General features: G+C 44.7%; 2 protein-coding genes across 4 annotated transcripts in view; one reads left to right on the forward strand and one right to left on the reverse strand.

Moving 5' to 3' along the window:
- Positions 1 to 1,920, forward strand: part of CLSTN1 (calsyntenin 1) — a 39,701-nt gene extending 37,781 nt beyond the window's left edge. Inside the window, 1 exon segment of the mRNA XM_082009421.1 lies at positions 279 to 1,920. Coding sequence (XP_081865547.1) covers positions 279 to 473 — 195 coding nt within the window. The 3' untranslated portion in view covers positions 474 to 1,920.
- Positions 1,921 to 7,593: 5,673 nt separating this feature from the next.
- PIK3CD (phosphatidylinositol-4,5-bisphosphate 3-kinase catalytic subunit delta) lies at positions 7,594 to 27,087 on the reverse strand (the record flags this gene model as incomplete). 3 transcript variants are annotated; one of them, XM_082009460.1, is made up of 22 exons in its annotated part: positions 7,594 to 7,731; positions 8,320 to 8,452; positions 8,660 to 8,805; positions 10,533 to 10,656; positions 11,404 to 11,571; positions 11,812 to 11,890; positions 12,491 to 12,600; positions 12,804 to 12,982; positions 13,851 to 13,950; positions 14,628 to 14,771; positions 14,930 to 15,051; positions 15,845 to 16,012; positions 16,208 to 16,267; positions 17,199 to 17,329; positions 17,718 to 17,814; positions 20,912 to 21,133; positions 22,373 to 22,462; positions 22,774 to 22,923; positions 23,569 to 23,748; positions 24,572 to 24,801; positions 25,215 to 25,443; positions 26,947 to 27,087. In XM_082009460.1, the coding sequence occupies 22 exons, from the start codon at positions 27,085 to 27,087 to the stop codon at positions 7,594 to 7,596; spliced, it is 3,141 nt and encodes a 1,046-aa protein (XP_081865586.1). The 3 variants fall into 3 exon arrangements, with proteins under 3 accessions (XP_081865586.1, XP_081865585.1, XP_081865587.1); XM_082009459.1 differs by lacking the exon at positions 16,208 to 16,267 and having other exon boundaries at positions 17,130 to 17,329; XM_082009461.1 differs by lacking the exon at positions 16,208 to 16,267 and having other exon boundaries at positions 17,130 to 17,329; positions 22,774 to 22,819; positions 23,558 to 23,748.
- Positions 27,088 to 27,529: the final 442 nt, after the last annotated feature.

Here is a 27,529-nt window from a genome sequence, read left to right on the forward strand (position 1 = left end):
CCTACTGAAAGATCCTTTTGCGGTAGAATTTGAAGTACTGGGTCGTACTTCAGAATTAAGTTTGTTCAGAGGGACAGGATAGATAGCAGCGTTACAAAGCTATTTTAAAGAGCTCTACTTCCTTTTTCTTTTCAGGTTGCCCAATTAGTGCTGAACTTCAGAAAACAGTAAGGAATCTGTAACAGCTCTTTCTCAATATAGTGCCTGGTGCCTGAAGTCAAAAGAATAAAAAGAATTTTGGCCAGTATGGTGTCAACAACTAATTTCTGTCTTAACAGACTTACGAGGATCAACACAGCAGTGAAGAGGAAGAGGAGGAAGAGGAAGAAGAAAGTGAAGATGGAGAAGAAGATGACATCACTAGTGCAGAGTCTGAAAGCAGCGAGGAGGAGGAGGGAGAGCAGGAGGAGGACCAACAGAATGTTAATAGACAGCAACAGCTGGAATGGGATGACTCTACCCTCAGCTATTGATTCTAGCTGTTCCCTTTGTCTTTATGTTTCTGCTCCAGAAGACTCCACTGTCACACACTCCATTGTTACCAAGGAATCATGGTGTTTAAAAAAAAAAAAAAAAAAAAAAATTCATTCCGGCCAGTAGATTCAACCCACACACATCCCAGTGTTTGTGTTATGTCCGCTAGTTCCTGATGCTGTTTCTAGAATTGTAGTTAGCACCTCTTTTTCTTCAGCCATGCCTCAGTGACTGGATTTTTTTTTTATGCTATGTGAGGAACCACCTTGCACTTTTTTCTTCATGTCATCTCAGCTAAGTGACTCTACAGATCTGTAGCCATTGCACATGAATTTCTGAACTGTCTTTTTTTGCTCAGTGAAACAAACTTGGCTTTGTTCCCTTTTTTTTCTTTCTAAAAGATGCAAAGATTGCTTGTTGACAAAGGGTAAAGCTGCTCATTTCAGCCTGTTGATTTCTTTTATTTTTTTTCCCCAAATTAGTGCATGTGTAAAGTGGCAGAAATGAGGTTAATATGTAGAAGATTAACAGACTTTTTAATATTTTGTAAATATATTGGAATTATGTAATTATGTCATTTGTGGTAGTGAAAACAGGGATTGGGGTTTAAAACATGCTATAGTAAAAATAATCATGAAGCATGAAATACTACAAGTCTCATACTACTGCAGCAGGAGCACGGGCACAGTTATCTAGTGTAGGTGTTTCAGTAATACAGTGTCATTGGCCGTGACTGCCATGGTCCCTCATGCCCCGCTCTGTTATTTCTTCAGTTTTTCTTTCCTTTCTTCAAGCTCCTTTATTTTTGCAGAAAGAACAGACAGGCTTGTGAGAAATTGTAAAGGCTTTAGGAACCTCTGCAGAGGTTCAGCTGCCCTGTGCAATATAGTTGTTTGGGTGGGGGTTTTTTACTTTTTTTTTTTCTTTTTCTTTTTTTTTTCCCCCCTCTCCTTTCCTTCTTTAAGTCTTGGCATAAGAGCTTTTAAGTTATTGGGAAAAAACACTACTTGGATGGTGGGCAAATTAGTCTGCTGTTGCTGTGGTGTGTTGCCACAGCTCCTATTAATTACAGTGAGGCTGCCTGTATTACAGTGATGTTCATACTGCCGTCAGAGTGGATTATTCGCGTAGTTGATTGATGGTTACATTGGTAACTGAAGCTGGAAAGCCTGAGACCTGTGTACCTGTGCACCTTGGCTACCAGTCTACATAGATAGGTGTTTTGGGTTTTTTTAGCTGTTTGGTTTTTCTATTTTGGCAGTGGGAGGGTTTGGGGCATAGCTGATACCATTTCTCTTAAATGCACTCCTGCTCATTCCCTGTAGCCCCTTGTACAGTAACTTGGACTGTTGGTGTATTAAGCCTTTGTTTACACTTAGTAATTGTGTTTTCCTGCTGGTGAAAACTATAGCATAAATTATCCAACCAGAAAACCTTGGGAATCATGTTAATATTATTCCAAGTCCAGATGATTTTGGTTGTTCCTGATCAAAGTTCAGACTTGGAATTGCAAAGGACTTTTCTCAAGAAATAGCTGAAAGGTACGAGAAGTAAGTTATGACCCCATGGTGGAGAGTGCTAAGTTTTTTGTAAGGCAGGTCTTGTCTGTTAAACTTCATTTGGTCTTACGCAGAGCCTTGAATAATGAGTATCTGCTTACTTGATTTTTATGTTTGGAGGTGGATTAAAGAGAGGAACTTGGTTTGCTTGTAACAGGAGACTAGGACTCCATTCACTCCTCAGCACGGTAAGCAAAGTTCCAGTTTGGGATCTGGTACGTAGTCTGCCCGTGTTCCGGGTGCACAGACCACGCATCTCGCAGCAGGCCGGGTAGCGGCTGGCAGCACACAGCAGGGAAATGCTGCACTGGGGAGGCTGCCAGAGGAGCAACCAGCAAGCCCTAGGGTGGGGCACAAAGGGTCATAGTTCAAAGAGGGGAAAGAGAGAGATTGCTCCAGATGTTTCTGAAGTTCTGATTTTCAGAGCAGACCTATTCTCACCTGGTGATTTGTGTCAGGGGATCAAACAGTGGGTTTTATCTGGGGCGACGCTTGACTGTGGAGTGCCTTTTCCAATAGTAGATGGACCTGGAAGCAGGGAAAAGAACCCCCACGCCTAGCTTACCTTTTTTTGGGGTTGTTTTTTTAATGTAAAATTTTAGATTTCTAAAATGGGGAAGCGGTTTTGACTACTTACGTGGTAATATGACTGCTAGTTTTAAGTAAACTGGGAAACTTTTAACTTATGTCTGACAGTTGTCCTGTGTTAATGTGTAGAAGACTTACCCTTCCATATACTGTTGCTGTAGCTGCTGTATTTTAGACCAAAACTGATCATGACTTAATGGTAATACTGAAAGGTTGTAAATGTCCCAATGCAGTTTGTAGCCACTGTGGGTATAACTTTTCAGATGTGTATATTGGTAACAGGTCAGTTTGGAAAGTCTGTAAGCTACAATAAATTTCTGGTTCTAAAGGTTGTTTGCATTTATTTTTTACTGAATGGAACAAAGTTGAATCAAGTTCTATTAACTGTGTGTTAAGTTGCTGGTGGCAACAGAAGAGTTTTGTTTTGGTTGTGTCGATGTCTCAAGCATAGAAAGACTTTGGCTGCAGGTGTGTACAATTTACCTTTTTTTTTTTATTTTTTGACTTACTTACAAAATGTATACCTAAAGCAACTGAAAAGTTAAACATGTAAACATTCTCTTCTTACAGAACCCCGACTTGGCTTAAAAAAATACTTCTTTTTTCAAAGGCAACAGAATAAGCACAATCAGTTTGTACAGAGTTAAAAAAAATAATCACAGAAACATCTCTAAATAAATAGAAATAAAGGGGTATCACTTTGAGCATATTTACAAAATGGGAAGGTATTTATTTATAGTGAAGTGTAATATTTTTGAAAACTGTTGGGTGAGCTGCTGTTCTTTGCTGACCTGATACAACCATCAGACTTTGACTCAAGATGCTATTCCAGTGGTATACAAGGAAGAAGGTCCACTTGATGACTCACTGATATTTTTACTACTTGTAGGTAAGTAAGTGAGTCAATTTTCTAGGCTAAGTAACCTCGTCTCTGTAAAACTGTGCTGGATTGCAAAACACCTTTGGAATTGCTCAGTTCTTGCAGTTTACGCTGATACAGGTTTTGGTTTATTGCCCTTCTAAAATTGAAGGACAGATAATGTGAGCCACCGCTGCTTTGTACTTCTGTAAAGCCAGAGTAGGGCCTGAGTTTTTTGGAAACGCTACCAAAAGAACAGCTGAAGGTATGAACTGCTGTGAGGCGAGCAAGGAGAGCGCGAGGTAAGACTGCCCGACAGCAGGCAGGATCCTGGATTACCAGTTTGTGGCAATGTGAGAGAACTGCTTTTACGTTCACGTTAGAGATTGAGTGTTGGGCTTGCGTTTTCCTTTTTGCAGTTTTGATGTAGCATTTCAGCAGGATCCCTGCCAACCTTCCTTCCTTTAATCCATGATTGTGGCAAGTTTTCTACATAGCACATTAAGCTTGGGTGCAGAATGCTTGATCCCTGCAAATCGGGCTCTTAAAAAACCCTCAAAGAATTACAAAAGATGGCATCAAATTCTTAGAGGACAATGGTGGAACCTTGTAAAAGCATCATCCTAGAGGGTAGGTGACGCAAAGTCTTGATGATGCACAAACAAGGTGCTTACCAGGCATTCATGGCGTGCGTTAGTCCTGCACACATTAAACCGGGAAGTAGCATCGTGTGACCTGTTTTTTGGGGGGGAATAAGGTAAGCAATGGCATCATCAGCTGGTGTTGGGCAGCATTTGCTGTGACAGCACAGACTCGCTGTCGGTTGCGGTAGCGCAGCCGACGCATGGTAACCCGCTACCCCGTGGAACTTGTCCAGGTTCACGGTAATGGATTTTTTTTTTTAAATTGGATGTAACAGATACAAGCATCTTCCTACTCCTAATTTAAATTGTGACACCCAGCACCCCCCTAGCCTGTGAAGTATGAGGCTATATAATCTGGTACAGGAAAGGAAAACTACAATACTTAAACCAGCTAAAAAAAAAGTCTGATGGCTTACTCTTGTCATCTGTTGACCAGTTCAGTTTCATAATACATATCAGAACTATACTGGTGATTGCAAATATGGGGATTCGTTGTGTTAAGATTTAATTTGAAACCGGAGACCACTACCTGCTGTTGAAGAAAACCGCAAGTAATCATCTAGACTCGGGAGAACCACATCAGTGGAAGTAATTTACAGCACACTGCAGAGAGCTCATCCTTCCCAGAGGACCACACTCAAAGAAGCAGCAGCTGTTGGGGAGTGCTGGCTCCAGCAGAGGGTGTTCTGGTTCCTGCAGGTCAGTTTGCACACATTTATCCACTGCTGTTTTCCTAGTGTTCGGGTCAAATGCATAGTTACAGGAAGACGGGAAGCTGTCTTTGAGTTCTAGCTAGGTAGGGCCTGTAACACGAAGAAAGTGCAGCAAAAACAATTACTTGCTGCAAATACACTTTCAGTACTACTTAATATTAAACAATATGCCAAAGAACTGTTACAGAGGAATGTGTTAAGGAGTAATTTGGATCCCTTGGAAGGGTACATGCCATTCTCTCTCAAAATGTTCCGGCCACTTCTCAGTCACATACAGTATCATTTATTTGAAAGGTGTAGAAAAAGGGGAGCTCCAAGGTCTACAAAGTTAAAATGAGTTGTCTTCTATATAACTAACTGCTGCTTCTAGTAACAGGTGCTCTGTGAGAGGCAACCTGATTTATATTAAAATAGACAAACGGTATAGAATAGACTTTAATAACATGGCATAACATCTTTTATGAAAGGAAACAGTAAGTACTTTAAATCAGACTTTAAATTAGCAACACCGTTAACACTAAATCATAATCTGTTACTATCTGTTTGTATGGAAAGGTAATGAGGGAAGGGCTTAATAAAGGTGTTTCATACTCCATTCACTGCCCAAACCCAGTATTACCTACTACTATTCTTTTCTACTTACAGAATAAGTTACTTTTTTAAGGCAGTGTTAACTTAGTTATGCAGCTAATGCAAAACAAATATATGTCCTCTTAAAAAAATAAGCTGGCCTGACTTTTAAAGTTTAAAATATTAAAAAGAGCTGGAAGTCAGGAATGAGTTGTACCTATGTGCTGGATGCAAAAATACTACCAAATCAAGTTTATCCCATGACAGGGAAGACCTGTTAAGAATAAACAGGCCAGTTGACTCTGTCTTAAACTTGCTGGTTTTGGGGGAGTAGTCCGTCGTTTGACAATACATGCGAAACAGCACAGGAAATGCCTGTTGGGGTTTTTTTACCTACAGAAGTAAGAGTAAGTAAGAGTTTAAAAAACAGTTCTGGGAGTAAAAGAAAATTGCTCAACCTAGTTAAGGGCATACAAATCGTATACAGCAGTCAGCTTCAATAGTCTTGAAAAATCAAGACTATTCTATTCTTTAAAAGGCAGGAACGACAGCACCTCCATAGGGACCTGACGTTGTGGAGAACGTGGGGAAATGGAAAGAAGCACCCCAGGGAACTGCTGAAGGAAGCAGGTACTAACCACACTACTCCACCTATTTTCCAACATGACCTGTAGGCTGCAGCAGGCTCGATGTACCTTGCTGTGCTCATGTGAGGCACCGAGTGCTAGCAGTGGCTCCTGTTCGCCTGTCCCTGTGCAACACCAGTGCTCAGAACTGCTCCCCAGGTGAGGACACTAGCTGGAGACAGAAATATGACACACGAGTACAAGTACGTGATTGATTACAGCACCTTGAGGGAGATGGGACAGAGGCAGCAGTGAGAACAGGAGCAGGCCGGAGTAGACAGTTTGTCCCAATTTAGGCACCAGCGCAGCTGACCGCAGCTTGCGCAAAGACTCTGCGTCCGTATGGGGTTCAGCCAAAGGGCACCAGCTCTACTCAAGAGTCGTGTACTGTGGTCGAGAGGAGGAAGAGTGGGGAAAGGAACAGGGAATAAATTTTTAAGAAGGTGAGGGTTGTGAGACGCAAGTTCCTCCAAGTACATGTTTCAGTGCCGAACCCGCTCATCTGGCACTCCTCTATCCTCGTGCAGGAAGGCAGACTGGCCAAGTAACGTAGGCGCAGAATGGTCCCATCTGTCCCAGCTGACACGGGAACTACAGTGTGGTATCCCAGTGATGACGTAGGCGAAGGCCAGGGCCCTGCCTGCACGTATTACAGGGAAACCAGGGGGCAAACTCGCTCTAATGGACCCCAGCAGGAGGGACATGTGGCAACCAATGTTACACACCAATTTTGAAAACGCAATCTTGCTGTTTTCAGGCTTAAAAACAGAATAAATGCAGAAACCCAGGAACTGCTTGACGCTCAACTTCAGTCTGACTTACGAAAGCAAACAAAATACCTAACCTCTTGGCCAACCCAAGCCCGTTCCTGTGGCATCGGTTTTTTGATGGCAAGAGATGGGTTCTAGTTCAGTTTCAGAACACTTTTGCCTCTGCAGCAGAGAGAAAGCAGTATGACAGCATGGCTATTTTTACCCTTTCACAGTGCAGAGGAAAACAATTTGTCCCAGTCAGCTTCAGTGGTGATTTAAGCTGACCTACCTCGGCTACACTGGAACGGGGTAGGAGGAGCAATCACATGGTGAAGTTAATGCCTCTTGAGCTGTAATGGTGGGGACCTAGAAGATGGGCTAAAGTATAAGAGCTACAGGGATAGTAGGTTCTCAGTGTTCAGCTGAATTTTCACGAAAATAGAAATAGACACGTTAACACGCTGGAAGGATGTTACAGCCGCCTGAACTCTTCCATTAGAAGATGTATTTGAAGCTTCACAAGTTCTTAAGAATACAGTACATCTACCTACCTTTCAATGTATGCAGTAATTTTATTCCCTCGTGTCTCTCCCTTGTTCCCTAAAGATCCCTACAGCAGACATGATCATGTGGCTGATGACAGTCCAACAAGTTTTCAGTCATGCAGAAACCTCTGATCTCTGGGAACGCAGATGCAGGATCTTCAACATGGCGACATTCATCAGTCTTTAAAAACCTGTTGGTTGCTTCGCTGGACTCAGTGCGGGTATTACGTTCTCTTGGAGCAAGTGCACAGGCTGACGTTGCTCTACTGTCTGTTATCTTTGGATACGTTGTGTGCCAGCCAGTTCACTTTGGTTTTCCAGCTCTCTCGCAGGGCTTCGTTAAACTTCAGTCTGAAGTGCTTCAGTGCCTCCTCATCTGTTTTCCCAAGAGCTAGGGAATCCTGAAGGTAAGAGGCAGAAATCGGTGTAGCCTCACTGAAAGTACAACTGAAGAATTAACTGCTCAATGACTAAGATGTACTTGCTGAGAAATTACTCCATTGAAAGGCACATCAAGCGGGAAATGAGTAGCCATTAATTGTTTTAAATAGTTCCTGGTAGTTGCACAAGGCTTTTTCATTCTGATAGATACATGCATCCTACTCTTATGGTGGGAGTAGGGAAACAGTAGGATTTTTAGCGCTCTCGCGCAAAGCTACTGTCTTTCACTTGGCCAGGGCGAGGCTGTTACAATTTAGGAGGGCAAGCCGGGAACAGGGAGTGGTACACGACCAAACAGCTCTTGTCGCCTTCCCTGCAAGCTGGTTCTACAAAGTACCTGCTCCCTTGGTGCTGAAGTATCTGAAGTTACTTCCCGAGCACCAGTATCTGGCATTTCTGCTGTCCTGCACATGAACTCTGGACGTCTACTCGTGATTTTTGGAGCTCATTTGCTTCAAATAATACGCCCTTGCACACTGAACTACTCCCGACTGAACTAAAGGATCAGGTACACAGTTTTAACTGTATCTGGGCTCTGCTTTTCTTACCTTTAGATACTGAATGTCTTTAGAGCAGCTGAGTTCTGGCAGGCCAGCAGCTTTCATCAGTGCAAACAAGTGCAAGAAGAGAAGACCGTGGCGCCTCAGGATCATATAGGCCTTTTCACAATAACCCCTGAATCTGTTCAGAAAGGAAGATGAGGCAAAGCCATGAAGACTGCAAGCTATACCGTTTTATAAAGCAACACTACATAATAGTCTGCACTGATGACTACCAAGCTCTTTCACCTTCTTTAACAGGTAGATAATAATTTATTTACTTCTGTGTGTACAGACAGCTATAGGCTACATATTGGTGGAAAAAAAATCTGTAACTGCTAACACTTACCTTTCAAACTTCTCATTGTTGTTAGTTTTTCCTTGCTGGATGACATGCACAAAGTCATAGGTTAAGATGAAAGGAACTCGTTCTCTATTAATACCAAATTTAGTCTTGAAGTTCCCCAAAAAGTGACCAAAATCAATATGGAACAGCTGGAAATGAGGAAGAAAAAACCCTGTTTTCAGAATAGTATCTATTTTAGCTGATCAGTGTCGAGTTCTCTTCATAGTTACTGTTTTCAAAAGATACTGACCACAGGATTTTGGGAGGGAGAAGAATGACCTCTCCCATGGCACTCCTTTGGGGAAAAAAGGCAGTATTTACTTGACAAGGTATTCTCTAGTGTAATTAGGTGTTGGATAGGACCGAAAAGGTACTTAGCTCTTCAGTACTTGGTATATCTGAAGAAATTTCTGGGTTTTGTAGAGCCTTAGTGTGTCACTAGTAGAAGGAGAAAGAGAACTGAAATGGGCACCCTACCAGGGCAGTCTGCAGTCCCAGACAGCGTGTGGAAAGATGTCCTGTTTTGAAGTTGCTACAAAATATTACTTGCTCAGGTAAGGTGCTGCTTTTTTTTTTTTCCTTCCCCCCCCAAAGATACCAAGCACAATGAAGTCGTTGCACCACGAGTGCAGCGATGGGAAGGAGGATCATGTGCAGAACTTTGCACACTACAGCCATTTTGCAGAGCCCTGTAAACCCTAGATATACAAAACCTAAGGCTGTAGACCGCAGGGCATCAGCTCCCTCAAGTGGACAAGTAACTGAGCGGCCTCTGCTCTGCAGAAACTGTTTTTTAAGCTCCCCGTCCAGCAGTTTTTAAACGAGGAGAAGAGGCAGTCCTAGACAAGGGCTGCTGCTAGTTACAGCCCCAGGAGGGAGGTTGGTCTTTGGTTTTGGGGTCACAGCAGGGACAGAGACACTGTGTCACTTGCTAACAAAAGGCACCACTAGGTTTCTTTGACCGTGACTGCTTGATTTCGGGCAATAAGATGTAGAGGAGTGGGATACTACACAGAAACAGTTCAGGCAGGCAGTTGTGCACACCTGAGATGTGAGAGTCTCAAACCATCAGCAGCCAGTTTCTTACTTTCAAATATTAACTAACCAGCTGACTTCACTGGACCTGCACGAGACTTACCGTGTGCTGTCTAGCACAGGGTTGTTCTAGGCTTTGTAGAATTCACAATTACACAAGAGAGACAGCTTAGGCTTCCCCCTTTACCAAAATATTACTGGTGTAGTTTAGTACATGTCCTGTTACCAAAGGGATTTTCTTTTTCCTACTTTTGTCCTTTGTTTCCCAAATAGTGTAAAAGGAGATACAAACTCTGGTAGCTACTCTTGTGGACTAGCGAAGTAAAGGAATCTATCAGGACAGGTATCAATGTGAAATTAAAACCATGCTGATCACTTGCATTCCTTTTTAAAAAGCCAACCAACCACAAACATTTTTTATAGGAGGAAGACTATAAATATATCAGCTTGGGTAAGTGAGGATCTTACCTAGCAACTACAAGCGATTAGCGACTCTGCTGAAGCCAAGTAAGTCTTCAGACTGATAGCACAGTGCTTGAGTTTGCAGCTGCAGACAATTTTAGCTCTGAGAGGCAAGAATTGCTCCACTGTAATGTCAAAGTCGGTATTAACAGCGGCAGCTAATGGCAGTAACACTTATAGAACTGTAATTCAAATTATAAAACTGTATTTACCCTCTTAATGATAGAAGCTATTGAGAATATTTGTCCAGTCTGCCTCTCGGCTGGAAGGTGAGGTACATTCCTTAGCAGTAGGATTGCACTGGGATGCATCTGTCCATTGCTAAGGAGCATTCACGCCCCTCTTCCAGTACTTCAACAGCAGCAGTGTATCCCCATACCTGTCCAGTTTCCTGGATCATGATGTTATCACTGTGCCGGTCACCTATCCCCAGCACATATGTTGCCACGCAGTAGCCAGCACAGGAAAGAGTGAACTCCTCTATAGCTTGTTCTAATGCGTCGCTAGAGAGGGTAAGAAAAAGATTGAAAGAGAATTTTGCATTGAACACCAGTACTTCACCCTTGGGAAAAGTTGTTTTTATAGCTTCCCCCCTGCAATCCTGCAGGACAAGGTAAGGGAATCACGTGTTTGAACTTCTGTAGTGTTCTCCGGAGACAGTACTCCCATCCATGCTTTACAAAAACTAGCTGCAATAACAACTCTCTAATTGGAGAAGTGTGGCTGAGGTTGTGTCTATAGCCACAATGAAAATGGTTTAGTCTCACCTAAATCAACTCATTTCTGGATCTCCATAGATCCAAAAGATGAAGTAGACTCCTAGAACGATTCCTGTTGGTGCCCGTTTCTGTATCTAGTAAAACCCCAAGCTAGACAGCTTTTGTGCTGCTTGCTTTTTTCACCTCCGGGTTCTGGCATTACTCCTGCCCCTTCTCCAGCTGCCACCACGGCGACTGACTAGCTCTGCAGAAAGTAACGGGACCAATGGGAAGATCAAGGTTTGGATCCAGCTGGTGGACAGTGCTACCTTAAGCTATCAAAGATCAAAAAACCTCGCAAACAGTAACCCAGATAGCCTCCATTTCTGCTCAAGATGGGCACAGATCCACATGATGCCTTCTGGTGTGCCAGGCAGTGAAGCAGCCATAGATAGTGTGGGACAGCTTGGAACTATACATAACTGAATGGAAAAAATTGAGTAAAGCAGAAGAAATGGCTCCCGCTGGAAGGAAGCAGTAAAGCACACTTACCCCGGGTTCTTGGATTTTAGCCAGTTCAGCAGCGCATCCTTGTTGAAGGCCGCAGTGGCCACCATGTTGCTCTTGTTCAGCTGGATGTTTGCAATGGTGTCTGAATGCATGACTACTTCTATCAGTCCAGTCTTGTCTCCTGTGGAGAGGCAGCCATAAGGGGTCATCCTGCAGAGATGAAAGAAACCCTTCCACTGAAATCTTGCCCAGAATTGGGTGCTGTTGACTTAAGCTTTCCCTTCTTGTCTGCCATATCTACTCTGCATTTCTACTCCACAAAAGCTGACTAGCTGCTCAAAGAGTACTAGACAGACCTGACAGGGACAAAATAAGCATGCAGGCAGGCAAAATGGCCTCACGACACATGATAAATTATTGCAGTAGGACAGCTATGTGCACATGACTCACCTCAGGTCCAGACCCTCCTGCTTCCACAGGATGTCCATCAACTGGATCATCTGCAGAGTCAGCATGTCCTGACGAAGATCTATGCAGCATTACAAAGGAAACAAAGGTCATAAGCACCTCCCCTTCTCCCCTCCTCTTGTGCTCTTCCACATGGCACTTGTTCTGACCCCTAAGCAGGCGGCTAGAGTGGCCTTTGCCATGTTCGTCACTTGCTAGGTCTGGCTAGTAAAGGACATCAGCACAGAGCTGAGTTTACTAGTGCAGTAATAGTGTACAGCCACCATACTAGTAGATACCTTAACTCAGACAGGATTATGCTAATGCGGAGGTATAGGCTACTTCACTTTGCCACAGCTCTTCCCGCAGTAGTCAATGTAACACTTTAGAAAACAGCTGTCTGAACACAACAGTGAGTAGCAGCTCTCCAACCTTACAAAGCTTGGACTGCTTTAGCTCTTTCAGACCTCACGCGTGCAAGCATATCCAGTTACTACTGTGCTAAAATCTTAATGAAGAGGGCAGCAAGTGAAATATAGAGGAGAGTTTATTTACTGTCAAAAAAATCAAACACAGTGATGGTCCTTATTTACACAACATCCATATTTAAGTCCACTCACCACAATAAACATTTGAGACTATTATGCCTGTTTTCACAGGCATAAGTCCTTTAAAGACTTACCATCTCCATTTTTAAAAATAATACCCACTCCACCTCCACCTGTCTCTTCATTATTAAACACAATCCATAAAGGTTTCATTTTGGAGTCCATGAAGGTGCACTGATCCACACTAGAGGAAACAAAAATATTACCAGCAGAGTTTCCAGCTATTAAAAAAAGCAGCCATCTAAGCTGCAAATTCAACAGCATCTACAAATGCTAATGGACTGGTGACTTCCAGGAGAAAAGAGGACCTGGGGGTAACCACAAGCCTGGCTCTACGGCTGAACAAAGTCTGCGGCACAAATTAAGAGATGCAGCTATCTTCCTTACCACACTTCAGTGAGGATAATGTTGGGGTTCAAGGGGGACTGGAGGTGGGAAAGTGCTTCAAGGTAAGTTTCCTGCTTCATGCACACATGCATCATCTCCTTGGTTTGCGGCTTGGTGGCCTTCTGAGAACTCACTTTAACGAAGTCATTCAGAGCTTTCATCTTGTTGAGCGCTTCTCCCTGAAAAAAGGGAGGGATGGAACAGGATTAACAAACAGGAAATGCCTGGAGGAAGTTTAAAAGCTATTAAAATCTACTGTGAAATGTAAACCTTAGTTGTATCTCTCATCTTTTCTTCAACCTGTGGCAATTTCACACATTGCAACCAAACAAAACTTAGTAGTATCTGCTTAAGGGAGATCCATAATCAGTTATGGATATTCTCTGCTGGGCACAAATACACTGCAAGGTAACGATTGCACCAGGAATAATGCACATTATCAAGCACCAAAGGAAGAAGCAAGGTGCACTGGCTAGAAAAGTGAGGATGAGACCTATAGCCCCCGCCCTTCAATGCTTTTGGGGAGTTCTGGTTACACAAAAGTGCCACTCAAGTCTCAAAAACAAAAGCAGCACTGGTTTGTAGGCACATCTTAGACACAACTTTACGTATACATGAGTCTCTCACTTCTGAATTAGGTACAGTGATCCTTGATAGACATTAGAGAAGTTTCAGAGAGTGAGCAAAGAGCAGGATTACCTCCACACAGCGAGTGAAGGAAAGAGTGCCCTGCTCTGGAATCAGCCAGCCAGTTGTGATTGGCTCCTACTAAGTGGTAACTCATTCAACTCATCTAGTAACAGCAGTGGTCTTTGAACATTTCAAACCATTCTAGACACGTGGTGTAGTTTGGGATGTGTGCGGGTGAGTAAGAGATGAGCAAAGTCACATGTGATGGGGAACTCCAGGCTCTTATTAGGATATGCCAAAACCACTATAGCAATCAAAAGGCTCTTTTTGCATTACTGATAACAGTAAGTTGGAAAAGCTAACAGCTGAGAACCTGCCCCTAGCCAGAGGGAAGTCATGGCTAAAAGCAATTTTTACCTGTTTCATCAAAACTTTCATATGGTGGGTGCTGCCTCTGCAGTATGCCTCCAGGATCAGGCCAAACCTCAGGGCAACGGCAGGAACGTGCATTTCTGACCTAGGGGAAGAAGGGAGGTGAAAGCAATTCTGACTCACTGCAGTGAGTGACTAATTCTCCCATTCATGCCAGCACAAGGAGGCGGGGAGAGGAGGGTGCAGAATATTAGCTGCTGTTTAGACTCCTTCTAGGTACTGGGGAGGGAACAAAAATTAACCCACCCGAGAAGGCGATGTAGAAAAAACATTGCTTGAAGGGATGAGACACCTTTCTGGATGACTAACTTGCTCACCACTCCTTTGAGAACATTACTTAAGGAGCAAGGACAGTTCAGAGCCTATGGCTCAGCACTGGCAGGTGGCCACGGAAGTCCAAAGTAAACTTCAACTCACAGCACATGCGTACATATAAATTCTGAAAACAGGACCTAATCCAAACACCACCACCACAATAAAAGAAAAAAATAACAAAGATTTTTGTGTCCTCCTGGAATAATCCTTATCCAGTGTCCCAAGTAAAAAGCAGCAGTTCCTGGGTTTTGGTAATCACAGCAAGGAAATCCCATCAATGCTTTGATGAAAGACACTACCTAAAGGACAGCCACTAGCCTTTAAATAAATACCCTGGCACCTATACATAGACATGCTTGCCGTCTCGCTTCACAGAGCAATGACAAAACCAGTAAGTGCTGGTTCCAGTTGATTACTGAGAAAAAGCCTAAAACATTTGCTCTTTACCTCAGATGCCAGAAGAGGAAGTGGCCGATCTTGCGGTTGGATAATGCCCTGTCCAGCAGGAACTTGGTTAATTCACAGTCTAAGTAGGATTCATATTTAAGCACCTGGACAAGCTGTAGCAGGTATTGGAACAATTCATGATCTCTGCGGACAGAAAGTAAAAGACAACCTTATCTTTACTGCAACAAGCGTACTTGCAAAAACTGTAAAGACAAGACTGTCAGCCTTGTTCACAGTCCCCCTCAGTAGCCCTAAACGTAAATAGAAAGAGGCTCCACATATCCCTCGTGGTGAACACTTACGTCAGCTTCTTTAATGAGTTGATAGCAAAGGAACCAACATAGCGGTCCGGAAAGCTAAAATCCAGCAGCTCCAAGGCATTCAGGACAGGCAACTCTGGCCAGGTCTGAAGCAGGGAAATCATCTGTAAGGGGAAAAAAAAAAAAAAATAGCAAAAAAAGGAACAAGGTTTTTATGACAATGGATAAAAATCTAAAATTCTACTGATGGAAGGGCAGCTCCCTTGTGGGGGGTAAACCCTCTATCTCAATCGCTATTTATAGAGGCCTCAGAGCAAGTTTGCAGGCACCAGGTCAAAAACCATCAGTCTAAACTTTCTAGGAAGGCTGACGGGAAGAGCCATCCAAGTCCACAGCAGAGTTACATTTGCTGTACAATAGTTAGTGGAATAAGTTCTTTGAGAAAAGCACTCCTCTATGGCATAGTAATGTAGACTAGAAAGGGACCTGTAGAAGGTCCTGTCAAAGCTCTTGAAGGAAGGAGGGATGTGCAGCAGAGAGGCCATCCCTAACCGCTGTCTGACATTCTCAGTGGATGAGATTCACCTCCGAGGAAGCTTGTACTGGCCTCTCACTATCAGTTAAGAACATCCAATCCAGATCCTACTTCTGCCATGAATTAAATGGGTTTTTTCCTTACCTACAGTTTCTAGGGGGAATAAGCAAGACTTCGTTGTCAGTAATGAGTCTGGGGCAGTGCACAGAGCCAAACGGAGCCCAGAAGAGCCAAACCTCAGCATACATTCACAGTGACTGAGAACAGAAATCTTCCTCAGCCCAGGTGATGCTAAACCTGTCTGCACAGAGACACTGCGAAACATCCCCCGCTAAGTTGGCCTCCCAAACACAATACAGGAATGAAGACACTGAAAGATGGATCAAAAAGGGAGCCCTGGCTGCCAACCCCAGCATCCTCACCTGGGCAACATCTTCATGCTTGTTCCATTTGGTGATGATAAGCAGCTTTGCTAGAGCTTGTGGGTACTGGTCACGGACATCATATCTCATCTTCCACACCAGATCTTTCTCATGCTCATATAGCTCAGTGTGGCTCCTTCGCTCCAGTATCTCCTTCAGTTGCAGCTTCTGCTCATAGGAATCACAGGAAAGAGCATAAACAGGGCTCAGTCTCAACCCAGAGACACCCTGTAGGACTGGGGCATGACCCAGTTTGGTGAAAAAAGCTGGCTGAGGGTAATGTGGAAACATATAACTTGATCTATGAAACCAGGCTTGCACGTAGCCAGCACATAGCTTAAAAACTGATGCCAGAAGACTCACCTCCTCAGGATCTTCTGGTGCAGCACGGGATTGTTCTCCATTCCTCCCCAACTCCAGCAGCTGGGACACAAATAAAGAGTCTGAGAAAGGCTCCTCGTTTCCTCTCTACTTCTAGCTCACCATCACTTCAGGCATTTATGCTGCATTAGACATCGGTCACTTGCCACCTCTGGAGAAGGCAATCACACCTCTCACAGCCCAAGCGTAGGTAATGTGCTCAGGACTTCTCTGCTCAGACGTGTAACCTAACTGCCCATAGAACCCCTTCCCTGGTAGTAACAAGAATGAAGGGAAGAGACCTTTCCCCCAAAAGGGCACATCTGCACACCCATGTAGTTCGTGAACAGGGCTCTAGGTCACCGAGCTGCACGCTAACGTGAGCCATTCCAGATTCTCAGAACTGGTGTGCGTTTGCCAAGCAGACAGTGCTGCCCAAGCCACCTTGCACACCGGCACAACCCGTTAAAGCTTCTGAGCCAGAACATGCACCATGAAGGAGCAATGCATACACATCCCTGGCAGAGCAGGTCTCCTTTCTTCCCTCTAACAGGCACGTTTCTTCTGCTTTAAGTGTTTGGCCAGTTGCAGCAACAGATGGAAAATCCCCATATAAGATGGCATGTTATCATTCTGTGCTGAAAGGGAAGGGAGCTGTCTACTTTCACTCATTTCCCCTTTTATTCTTTTTCCTATGAAGCCTAATAATGCTGCCTGCAGTTTAAAGGCAGCTCAGTTTAACACATTTTTAAACACACACTCATCTATGAGAGCAGCTTTACCTCACTAATTCACAGCTTGGAAAAGTATTCACTCAGATGGCCATTAGTTAAGAGAAAAAGTCAAATTTTCAATTAACAATACCTATTCGTCAAGCTTGCTTGTACCCAGACCCTGTCGACAGCTGTCCAAGAGACAGTGACACTGTATGCTCCGGCACCAGCAAAGCTAGGGAATTTCTGTGCCTCCCAAAAAAAGCGTCCACGTCCCCTACCTGCTCAAATGGCGGGTAGTACACAGGATGTGATGCAACACTGGGGAAGCAGATGACCAAGGCTGCTGCACTTTCTGTGTTGGGGTTGCATTGTACCGTGCCCATGGGGTTCAGAAGTTCCCCTTTCTCATCTGAAAAGCAAAGTACGTAAAGCCATGAACCCAACTCTTCTGAAGCTTTGGTCCAGAAAGCAGAGCACAGACTGCTTCCAGCTCTGTCGCTGGACATTGCCTGGCCCTGAGCAGCTCACTTCATTTTCCTGACCTCTCACAAGCAAAGTATACACACCATCTTTAGGACAGCAGCAACCTCTTACGTCATACGTATAAGGCCTTTATTTTGGCAAGGCTCTAGATGCCATCACAATACAGAGCCGTAATCGTACTGGGTCTGCTAGTCTGAAATATTATGGCCCATCCTACAACTACCGGACAGCAACGTAGAATGCAGGGCGTTTCCTATCTTCGGGGTGGAGACTAAAGATGCAAAACAATACAGTAGCTCTATCTCCTGACATACCTGGAAAGGAGGACCACATATGCAAGCAGCACTCCCCTGTTTTCAGCTGGTCCTTGTAGTCAAAGAGCATGACATTCACCCAGGCGATCGGGCAGTCCTGCAAAGCAAAGCAAGCAGCTCATTTGGGTGCTGTAACTGCACAAGCTGGATGAAGGGAGAGAAGAACTAACAAGAAAGTGAGATATCCCCATGCAAAGCAAAGCCCTCACAATAGACTGGAATAAGAAGTTATATAATCTTGGTCTTTTCCCAGTCTGCAAATTGCTACACAGAATGCAGGTAACTTTCCCATTCAAGAGTATGTAGGCACCCACTCACCAAAGAGTTACTGTAAGGAATATACCACCCCAGGTAGCCGTGCCTGTCTGCTTACCTTTTAAGTTCTCCTAAAATCAGAGCACAAGATGGCATCAACTTCAGAGATTTGCCAAAACCTGGGGTCTTTTGTGCAGTGCTAAACGGCACCAAACACTCCCCACAAATATGTCTAAAACTTCACCACCCAATATTTTGCATAGCTGAACAATCTCTAAGTCTCCAGTAAGGCCTTGCAACTCTACACTCAATGGTATTTGAAGGAGCTATGACATACATACTTCATATATTTCACAGTTTGAGGGGAGGGAGAAGAACCTTAATTTTGAAACAGTGAACAGAGATTTATCATGACTTCAGAAAACTAGGCAAAGAATGCTAGATATATTTGATAAGAGGAAGGAAAGGCTTGGCTCCTTTGTACAATAACAAACACTATCTACAGAAATCAAACTTTATGCTGCCAATCCCCCACCACACTCCTCAAAATAAAACCCACAAGCCCAACCCAGTCTCATTTTGGAGGTGGGAGACTCCAGCAAGGAAAGTGACTGGGACATGGCCAAGAAAGAGAGCCTGTCGCCCTGCTCTAACACAGTTCCCCACTGCCAGAGCAGACGTATTCCACAAGTGACCCAAGATTTCCTGCAGTCAGGTTCCCCAAATGGAATGGTTTACTTCATGTAACAGTTTCAGCAACACCAGCATTTCACTCAGCTGCTCAGAAAACACCAAGGCTTAAGCGTACGCTTAAGAAACTGACTTGCAAAGAGGTTGCAAGGCAAAATTCTAGACACGCACCCACAAACCGTGTAATAGTTGAAGGGTACCACAGCGAGACTTCTTCCTGTTCCACTGAGACATTCTAGAGAATGTGTCAGGCTTACCCCAAAGGTACACCAAAGGACTTGGTGGAGGTAGCCAAGTCAGCATTTTCTCCTCATGTGACAAAATTAATCACTTCCAAGTGACCTCTCACAAGCCTTTGAGTTGATTCAATTAGACTAAGTATCTTCAGTAAAATCCCATTTGAGACATCAGCTTCTAGATCATACGGAAAAGCCAAACAAAACACCACCACCAGCAATAACCTTTTCTAACAGAGTAAATGACATCAAACCACAGCACAGAGCCTGCCAAAATGCAAGGCAAGATTTTTGGTGGATAAGGTCCAGCAAAGCAACGATTCAGCACTGTAAGGACAGAAATATGTCCTGCATGACTTACAGAAACACTGAAAGTTAACCCTCTGGGTGACATTCACCCTCTGACTCATCCCGGTCAGTCTGCAAACATGCCTGCTTTTGTGGTAGTAAATGATTTAGACCCACCTATCTGCTCTGGACAGTCTGCATACACAAACAACATGCATGCAATTAACCTGAGTACTGTAAGCCAAGGAAGCAAAAAGATTATTAATCAAAAACAAAAATCAGGGTGCACTCTGACTGTAAGCTCCTCTTAGCAATTATTTTAAATGAGATGTAGGCACCTCACTCAGAGCTGCAGCCGACAGCATGTAAAAAAATCCATTTCTGCAGAGCTCAGCTCCAACAAGTATTGTGATTTTATATTAAGAGTTCACCAGAATGCATCCACCTTTCCCCAGTACCAGAGCACACACAATCAAGATCCTCTTAACAACTCAGCTAACCAGGCTGGTTTTGTTTTGTCAGTCAGAATAGTAAGCTCTCCTTCAGACTGCTTCAAAGCTGAAAATTGTTCCAGTGTGACCACAAAAATGCAGCCAGTGGATGAATCAGATATTCTGTGCAACAAAAGCCTCCAGCAGGAGCTTGGAGTTCCGATATTCTTAAGGGAAAAAAACAACAATAAAAAGGTTGATCCCGGTCCTGGCCTCAAAATGTTTGCAGGCTGAAGTCTTCAGCCCAGAAACTGGTCCACACGAGCAGTACTCATGGGTTGCTTGCTGCTCCCCAGATATTAATGCACTGTAACCCTCAGAATCCTATTGCTGTCAACACAACAAAGCTCGGTGAACCTCCCAGCAGTGAAAAGGAGCTAGCAGAACTGAGACTAAAACCTTCTGTGACCACATTTATCAGTCCCTCCTTTCTCCGCACTCTACATAAAGATGGCATGACTAATCCTCTCTTAAAGCATGGTAACTGTTTTTGTGGCTGCAGAAACAATAATCTGCAGAGGAACAAATGCATTTGTTGCTCGTAAAGAAAACTCTTCACATGCAAAGAGCTAGAGGCATCATGCTTAAGTTACAACACTGGGAAAGCAGCAATTCAATTATGTTTAGTTACTGAGTTATTAATGGCCTAGAAGTTTTGGAACAGAGGTGAGGAAAGTGAGAAACATGACTACATCTCTGATTCAGAAGCTCAAAACAAGAGGTTCCAAAGTGTTTTAACACTTTCTATCCTCAGTTTGCAGCACCTGAAGATTTTCCACCTTCATTTTACCTCACCTAAAGCTTTGTTGTAACCAGTGTTTACATTCCTCATTTTCCTCCCCCATCTTAGCTGTTAATTTGCTCCATGGGGGATTTGCATGAAAGACCTTACTAGAAAGAAAATGCAAAACAGAAGATGGTTTAACCTCAATTACAAAACAAGGAAGTTGTGGAACAGCAAAACAGAGACACTAACACAAATGATTCCTCTTGATGTGCATTTAGGTGCTGGGTATGTTTCTTAATGGTCTTTCTGGACAATAAATTACATTTAAACAACCCTTCCTACAGGCAGCCACTCCTCAGTTTCCTAGTGAAGAAGCTACTGGCCATCATTCTGTAAGCTCTTTTATTAATGAAGCCTTCTGAAAGCAAAGGGCATTTGGTTGAGAATGGTGTCCTGTGCCCACCAGCACGGGCAAGCCTGGCTCAGTCCCACACTGGCTGTACTTACAGCTTTCTTGGACTTCTTCTTGGTGGAACGTGCCTTCTTTGCCTTCTCGATGACAGCATAGAGAGCAAAGCATAGCCGCGCCATACGGGGAAGATCGCAGATGTTAATATCAAAATCCAGCCTCTGCTTCCACACTGGCTCTGAGCACACATTCACTTCAGAGCTTGACACTGTCTTGCACAGCATCTCATTGCCATGAAAGAGACCTGCTTGCACCACCAGCTGAGGGAAAGAGAAAGAAGAGAATACCATGAATCCACAGGGACTTGACCTGTTTGCTGAAGACATATCATTGGAAGAGGAATGGGACAAGGCATCCACTCCCCTGAACAGGATGCTCTACTCCCGTCTCTTTCCCGATTCAAGCAAGACATTAAGTTCCTTAATCTTCCTCTTTACTCAACTTCAGTAGGGCATTGGTATCTTTTTACTTCATGCGGACTTGCAAGAGCTGCTTAATCATTGCAAAATGCTTGGGTAATCTATTGGTAAGAGTATTACACGTTTCATCCTGTAAAGCCAGGCAATATAAATATTCACCAAACCTTGCCCACCAAGATGCTGCAAAAGCTCAGGAACCTGTCACGCTGAAAAAGCAGGACAGACACCAAGAGCTGGGCAAGTGCTTATGCCAAAAAGGAGGCAAATCAACACCACAGGAGAAGGGCACGTGCAAACAGCCGAGTCCCAAAACAGGCCTGCAGTGCAGTGCCGATGGCGAGCTGTCGGTGGGTGCACGTTTGCCTGCAAATCTACACTGCTCTTGCAGGCTGCCAGATCACTGTACAGCTGATAGGCCAAGCTCATCCCCAACTTTACCTCTTGTTACGGTATTGCTGGCTAGTCTGAATCACAGGAGCCCTCCCCAGGAGAAGGGTGCTAGGGCAGAAGAAATAGCTATTGCATTGCCTATTTCTTTATAAAGCCTTGCCCTGCAGAACACCAGTATATGTCATATATCCTTGCCCTGTTTCCTTCCTTTCCCAAAGGGCAGCCATTCCCCTTCTCCTCATTTGCCTGCTCCCCCTTTATGGCAAACACCTTGCAAATCCTGGGGCTTTGCTGCATCATGCTTTCTGTCTTAACTTTACCAGTCACCACCTCTCCCATCATTCTCTCGGAGATGAATTTTCCCTCCTCTGCTTGTTGCAGACTTCCCTGCCTCTCCACACCCTCAAGCAATATCACCACGGAGCAGCAGCTCTCTTTGCTACTCAGAAACTTTTGCAGGTGAGGGTTTCTAAGCATGCATTGCTCCGTTGCTGGGCTGCTGGCTAGCAAGCTCCTTTCTGCTTCCTGTTGTGCTGCAGTTTAGAAACTGCCCAAAGGCTGAATGAAGCATAATGGAGGATCATGTGAGATCAACCTGTCAGCCCTGCTTTCCTCGCCATACAGACAAGACAGATGCAACTGGGAAAGCCAAAACACAAAACCAAAACCTCAAACTGAGTCAGTACCTACCTTCATTCTCTCGTCTGCATTGACCTTGCTGCCTTGCACCAGCTCAATGTAGAAAGACTGCTCTAAGGACCACAGAGAACCATAGTTTGGCTAGAAAGAGAAAAGGATTCTGATCAGAAATAAATGCAACAAAGACTTCTCAAGTCTCACCTCTCATCACATGCTTTTTGCTCCAACAGAAAAGCACACTGCATTGCAGGTGGGCAGCAAGAAGCCCGTGACAACCAGGGAAGTTGTGGAGGGAGCTGGAAGGCTGACTGGAAATTCCCAGCTACTAGACCCTATCTAGGAACTTGTCCTGAGCGAGGCAGGGAGAACCAGTTGCTGTTCCCAGACAAGATCAGCATCTCCATCAATAGATGAGTGGAAGGTGACCCTGCTGGGTCACCATGCTCTTTTACCTTTTTCTTAGGGAGCGGGGGAGGCTTGGCAGCCATCTTGGGGGGGCTGGCAATACAGTTGGTTTGCTCATCTCTCATAGCAATGATAGTGGAGCAGTGTACCATGGTCAGGTGGGGCGTTAGGCCTCGGTGCAGGCAACTGCGAATATACTGCAAAGAGAGGATGGAGTCAGCATGGATGAAACACAGCCAGGCAGTCAAGCAAACTGACTTCTGAACTGTCTGAAGCAGAGACAGGTGGAAGGAGTAAGGAAAGGACACAACCGAAATTCAGTTTTACTTTCTCTCTCTTGCTTTATAAACCTGCAGCTCGCTGGACTGATGTTGCCAGGACTGAGAATATGAAGTGCCTTTTATAGCTGGCATTTCATCAATTGACTCAAATGGCTGCATTAAGGGAAAACACCGAGAAGGATTCAGCACTCCCAACAGCAGTTTGCCCTGCCGGGGAACACAGGATACAGGATTACTTGCCCAAGTTTCAAGAAGAGAACCCCCAGCCCACCATGCAAGCAAACAGATATTTCCAGAACCATAACTCATAAATGCATTTACACAGCACTTGGTACCCAGGGACAGGCTTAGCTCACTAGCCCCCCCAAACTGTAAGGATCTGATGGGTTGCTAGAAGTATCCCTTGACCTAAAATAGCATCCAGGTCCTGCCATTGATGTGTTGCATTCCTCTAAACAGTATTGCCTCCTTGATGGAGGATAACACATCTCAATCCACCCTCCCAGCAAGAGGATGCCAAAGGGGAACAGACTGATTGATAAAGCAAGACAAAAGGCTCACCTGGAACTGGTACAGAGGGTAATTTCCATAGAGGTATTCACATTTCCCATTCACCTGCAAGGTGTAGTCCTCTGGGTTCTCCACTGTCTCATGGCGGAAGACAGTAGCCTGCTTCTTGATAGCATAGCTCATTAATGTGATGGGGAACTCCTTTGGGGAGATCTGGAAAGTGAAGCTCTCCTGCAATCCCAACAACACAGCATACACTGTCAAATGCCAGCAAAGGGCTGAAATCAGCACAAGGAGCAGCAGCAGCTGAGTGGATAGGTAACAACATTTCTGTTGCTGATGACAGAGAGAAGGATAGGAAGGCAGAATTACCCACACGCACACATTAGCAAATAAGTAGGGATGTTTGCCAAACTGGGCAGAAGCACGTTTCAGCCACATAAGTGCAAGGCTGGAAATCAGGAACTTCAAGTCCATTTTAAGCAGAATCACCAGCTCATGTGGTTGCTAGTCATTAAAAATCTTCCCACTGTTATTCCACCAGCAAGGCAGACACGCTGCTTTGGAAGGGCCCTCTCCCATGGGGGTGGCTCCTGCTTCCTGCCCAGGCACAACGTGCAAAGATCACATTAACCAAGGGTAGCGGGCAAGAAGAGGGGCCCATGGGCAACACAGACCGACACCTGCAAGCAGTGTATGCTGAGCATGAGCTGAGTAGACTCTTGTGCTTCAGAAGGAAAGGATTGCATTGGATTCTGTGCTCCTCTCCTACCCCAAACCAAAAAGCTTTCCACCACCACACATGCATGCAGCAACCTCAGGTACGAGCTAACCAGTACACCAAACGCATGTTCAGGAAGGAGAATGGCTCCCTTGGTTGGAGGCTCAGTCTCCCTCCCAACCATCTTCACAAAGGAATCTGGAGAATGAAGAATGAACACTGAACACATGGAAACACCATCCACGCACACATTCTGTCTCCAAATGCCCAAAGGTTCCCAAAGGGAAAGCACAAACCAATTAAACATTGTCACAAAAAAAGTTTGTGCTTTACCCCGCCAGACTGAAACTTGACATTGACAAAAATGTTCTTGGTGGGGTTATGCAGAGGACCAGTCCCAAGGCCTTTGGTCACGGGCTCCAGCTGCAAGGGAAAGTTGTACTCCATCCAAGCTGCCCAGCTGAGCTGCTGCCGCTTTGCTGCTCTCTCCTCACAGAACTGGCACATTTTGGTACGGAAATCATTCACCTCTGGATCCTGCACAGAGTCAAACTCATGCAAACCTAAGTGGAGAGTAAGAGAGAAAGGAAAAATAAGCATCTGCACCCAATGGAGGAAATCAGCCTTTGATAATCAAGTGTCTGTGAAACAGTCTTCCAAAACACATGCTTAATATTTGGCTAAAAGGAGAAGAGTCAGCCAAGCTACTAATAATCGCTTATTTACTACATACAATTGCACCGACTCAATTACTGTAGCCCTCTGACAGCAGGAAAGATCACCCTTCTTGGGTCTGCACACACACTGTTCCCTTACCAGACCCACCAAAGACCAAACCCGCTAATTCTATCCCCTGCATAAGCAGGGCTCTATCACTACTCCATATGCAGCAAGGCTGTCTAGGACAGAAGCACGTTTCACCTACAGCCAACACCCTTGCCACACTCCCGGCGAGACCAGTGATGGTGGAACTGACCTTTTCCAATGAGCAGGCTGATCTGGGAGTTAATAACCTTCTTGACTCTGTCACCTTCTCGAGCCACAAGCCGCAGTACTGGTAGGAAGGGCTGGATGTCACAAAGCCGCCGCTGCTCGTCCTCCAACTCTTGCTGTTCTGCTGTCTGGTTGATGCATGTGAAGACATAGGCCTCGGGATCACTGAGCATATGGTACAGCGGCTCGTACTGGGCATGCTTCCACACCACCTGGGCCGGACCAAGAGCAGGGTGAAACTACCGCTGCACTGCCAGAACCTTGTCCTCATCTTACTGTCACCCCACAGCCTCACTCTCCCGAGATACACCATTTAGCGAAGGGAATGCACAGCAAAGCCTTCTCACAACGTTCCTGGACCTGCAATCACAGGCTGCTTTTCAGTCAAGTCTGGTGGCTCCAGCTCATGCTGATAACTACTGAGTAGATTTATTTACAAGTGCCTTTAACCGACTTCCTTTTTTCATTCTTGCCATTTGTTTCAGGCAAAGTAAATCCCTCAACCTGAGTATTTAAGTAACCCCCACCTGAATACCTCACAGTAAGTACCTGCTGACTGCTGGCCTTATGAAAATAGAAGTATTACTCCCACTGGAAGCAAAATTGGGTTAAGTAACTGGCCTCCAGTAACATGAAATCTGTGACAAGAGTCAAGAACTTTTCTGAAGTTTTCTCAACACTATCCCATTCCCAAAGATCCTTTGCTCCCAGTGGATGGCACTTCCACAATCTACTGTTCAGATTCTATTTCTTCACTCTGATCCAAACCACCTACCATAGGAGACAAAACTTTGGAGTAGATGGGCCTCTGGTCTGACCCAGCATGCCTACTGTATGTAAATACAGACCTGTAACTTAACAGCTGGAACCAATCAGCTCTATTGTGGGGTTTTTGGTTGGTTTTGGGTTTGTTGGGGTTTTTTTACCTGAAAATTGGAGCATGAGAAAACTTGGAATAAACTGGCACTGTGCTTCTGTCCCTTGTCACCTGCGACTCATCTAGGCCAGACTGCTGCTGCAAAGAAAACTTTATCCACTGTTTTCCTTCACTCTTCTCTAACCCCATTTATGGCGCAGGGAAACCAGGAAGCAGCTACATGTCATTTACACGTGGTTTCACTACAGCATTTTATTCCTCAAATGAAGCACTAAGAAAAATCCTCTCTATCATTACTGTTCCAAATTTTCAGTATTCAATTTCTGTGAGACAAGAGAAGGCTGGGCTGGCATCCTGAATGTTTTGAGTCAGCTGAGCATTTGTATTTGACTATTTGGGGCTGACTTCTCTTACTTGCATGTGCATACAAGAGCTTTCATAATGAAAAATCCAGTGTGGGGACTGGTTGGGTCAGGTGAGCAGTAATTGCACACACATTCCATAAGCCCTGCATGGCCAGCACAAATCTGCCCTCACTCCACAGTTACTCTAATTCTCATCCCAGGTTTGGACAAGTACCCACAGATTTGAGCCCAACACTACTGCCACCAGCACCCTGTTGCTGGCAGTCTCAGTGGCTCGACGCAGGTTTAGTGGATTGCAGAGGTTGTCACAAAGGAGAAGGTCTCATACTGAGTCACAGGGAGCTGCCTCAGAGCAACGCAGAAGAAACCAAACTTGTACTGAGTTAAGACCCAACACATTTCCCCCGGTGCTCCCCAAGAACAGATTCCTTGTTCCAGGAATTGCAGATAAGACTGCGGAACAAGGCTGTTACCTGCTTGATGGTGCCCAAGCTGGCATTGCAGGACACAGAGAGGTTTAGGTATATGCCTGTGGGCAGCAGAAAGTCCACCTGGATGTTTTGATTTTCCCCCTTGGACCAGAATTCCATAGGGCAGTAAATGCCTGGGGGCATCCTGCTCACTTCTTAGCTACCACCTGCAAGAAAAGGGAAGAAAGTCTGTCGCTGTTGACTACATAATATCCCCTCAGATCTGTGCTGAGCTCTGCAGAAAGTTCATGTGCAAACGGACCCAAAGTAAGGAAGGTTAGCATATCCTCATAGCTCAGGAAAATATGCACCTTAGTAAAATTTCCAGTCCAGTGCCTTTAAGCCATAGAGGCATTCTTGCTAAAGAATTTGCTTCTATTTCAATGCAACCCTTTCTTAATCGCTTCTAGACTGGGATCAACATCTACATCTGTATTTGACACAGAAATTAAAGAATTATCTTCACTTGAGAACAAAGGTACTTGTCCCAATAGCTCATCTACAACCAAGCAGCCAAAAGAAACAATGAGTCCCTACCCCTGGCTTTGTAAGGCAATCCTCAGGCCACATGCTCCAAGCTCCACTT

Source organism: Phaethon aethereus, assembly GCF_964289735.1.
Source record: "Phaethon aethereus genome assembly, chromosome: 21".
Classification (NCBI taxonomy): domain Eukaryota; kingdom Metazoa; phylum Chordata; class Aves; order Phaethontiformes; family Phaethontidae; genus Phaethon; species Phaethon aethereus.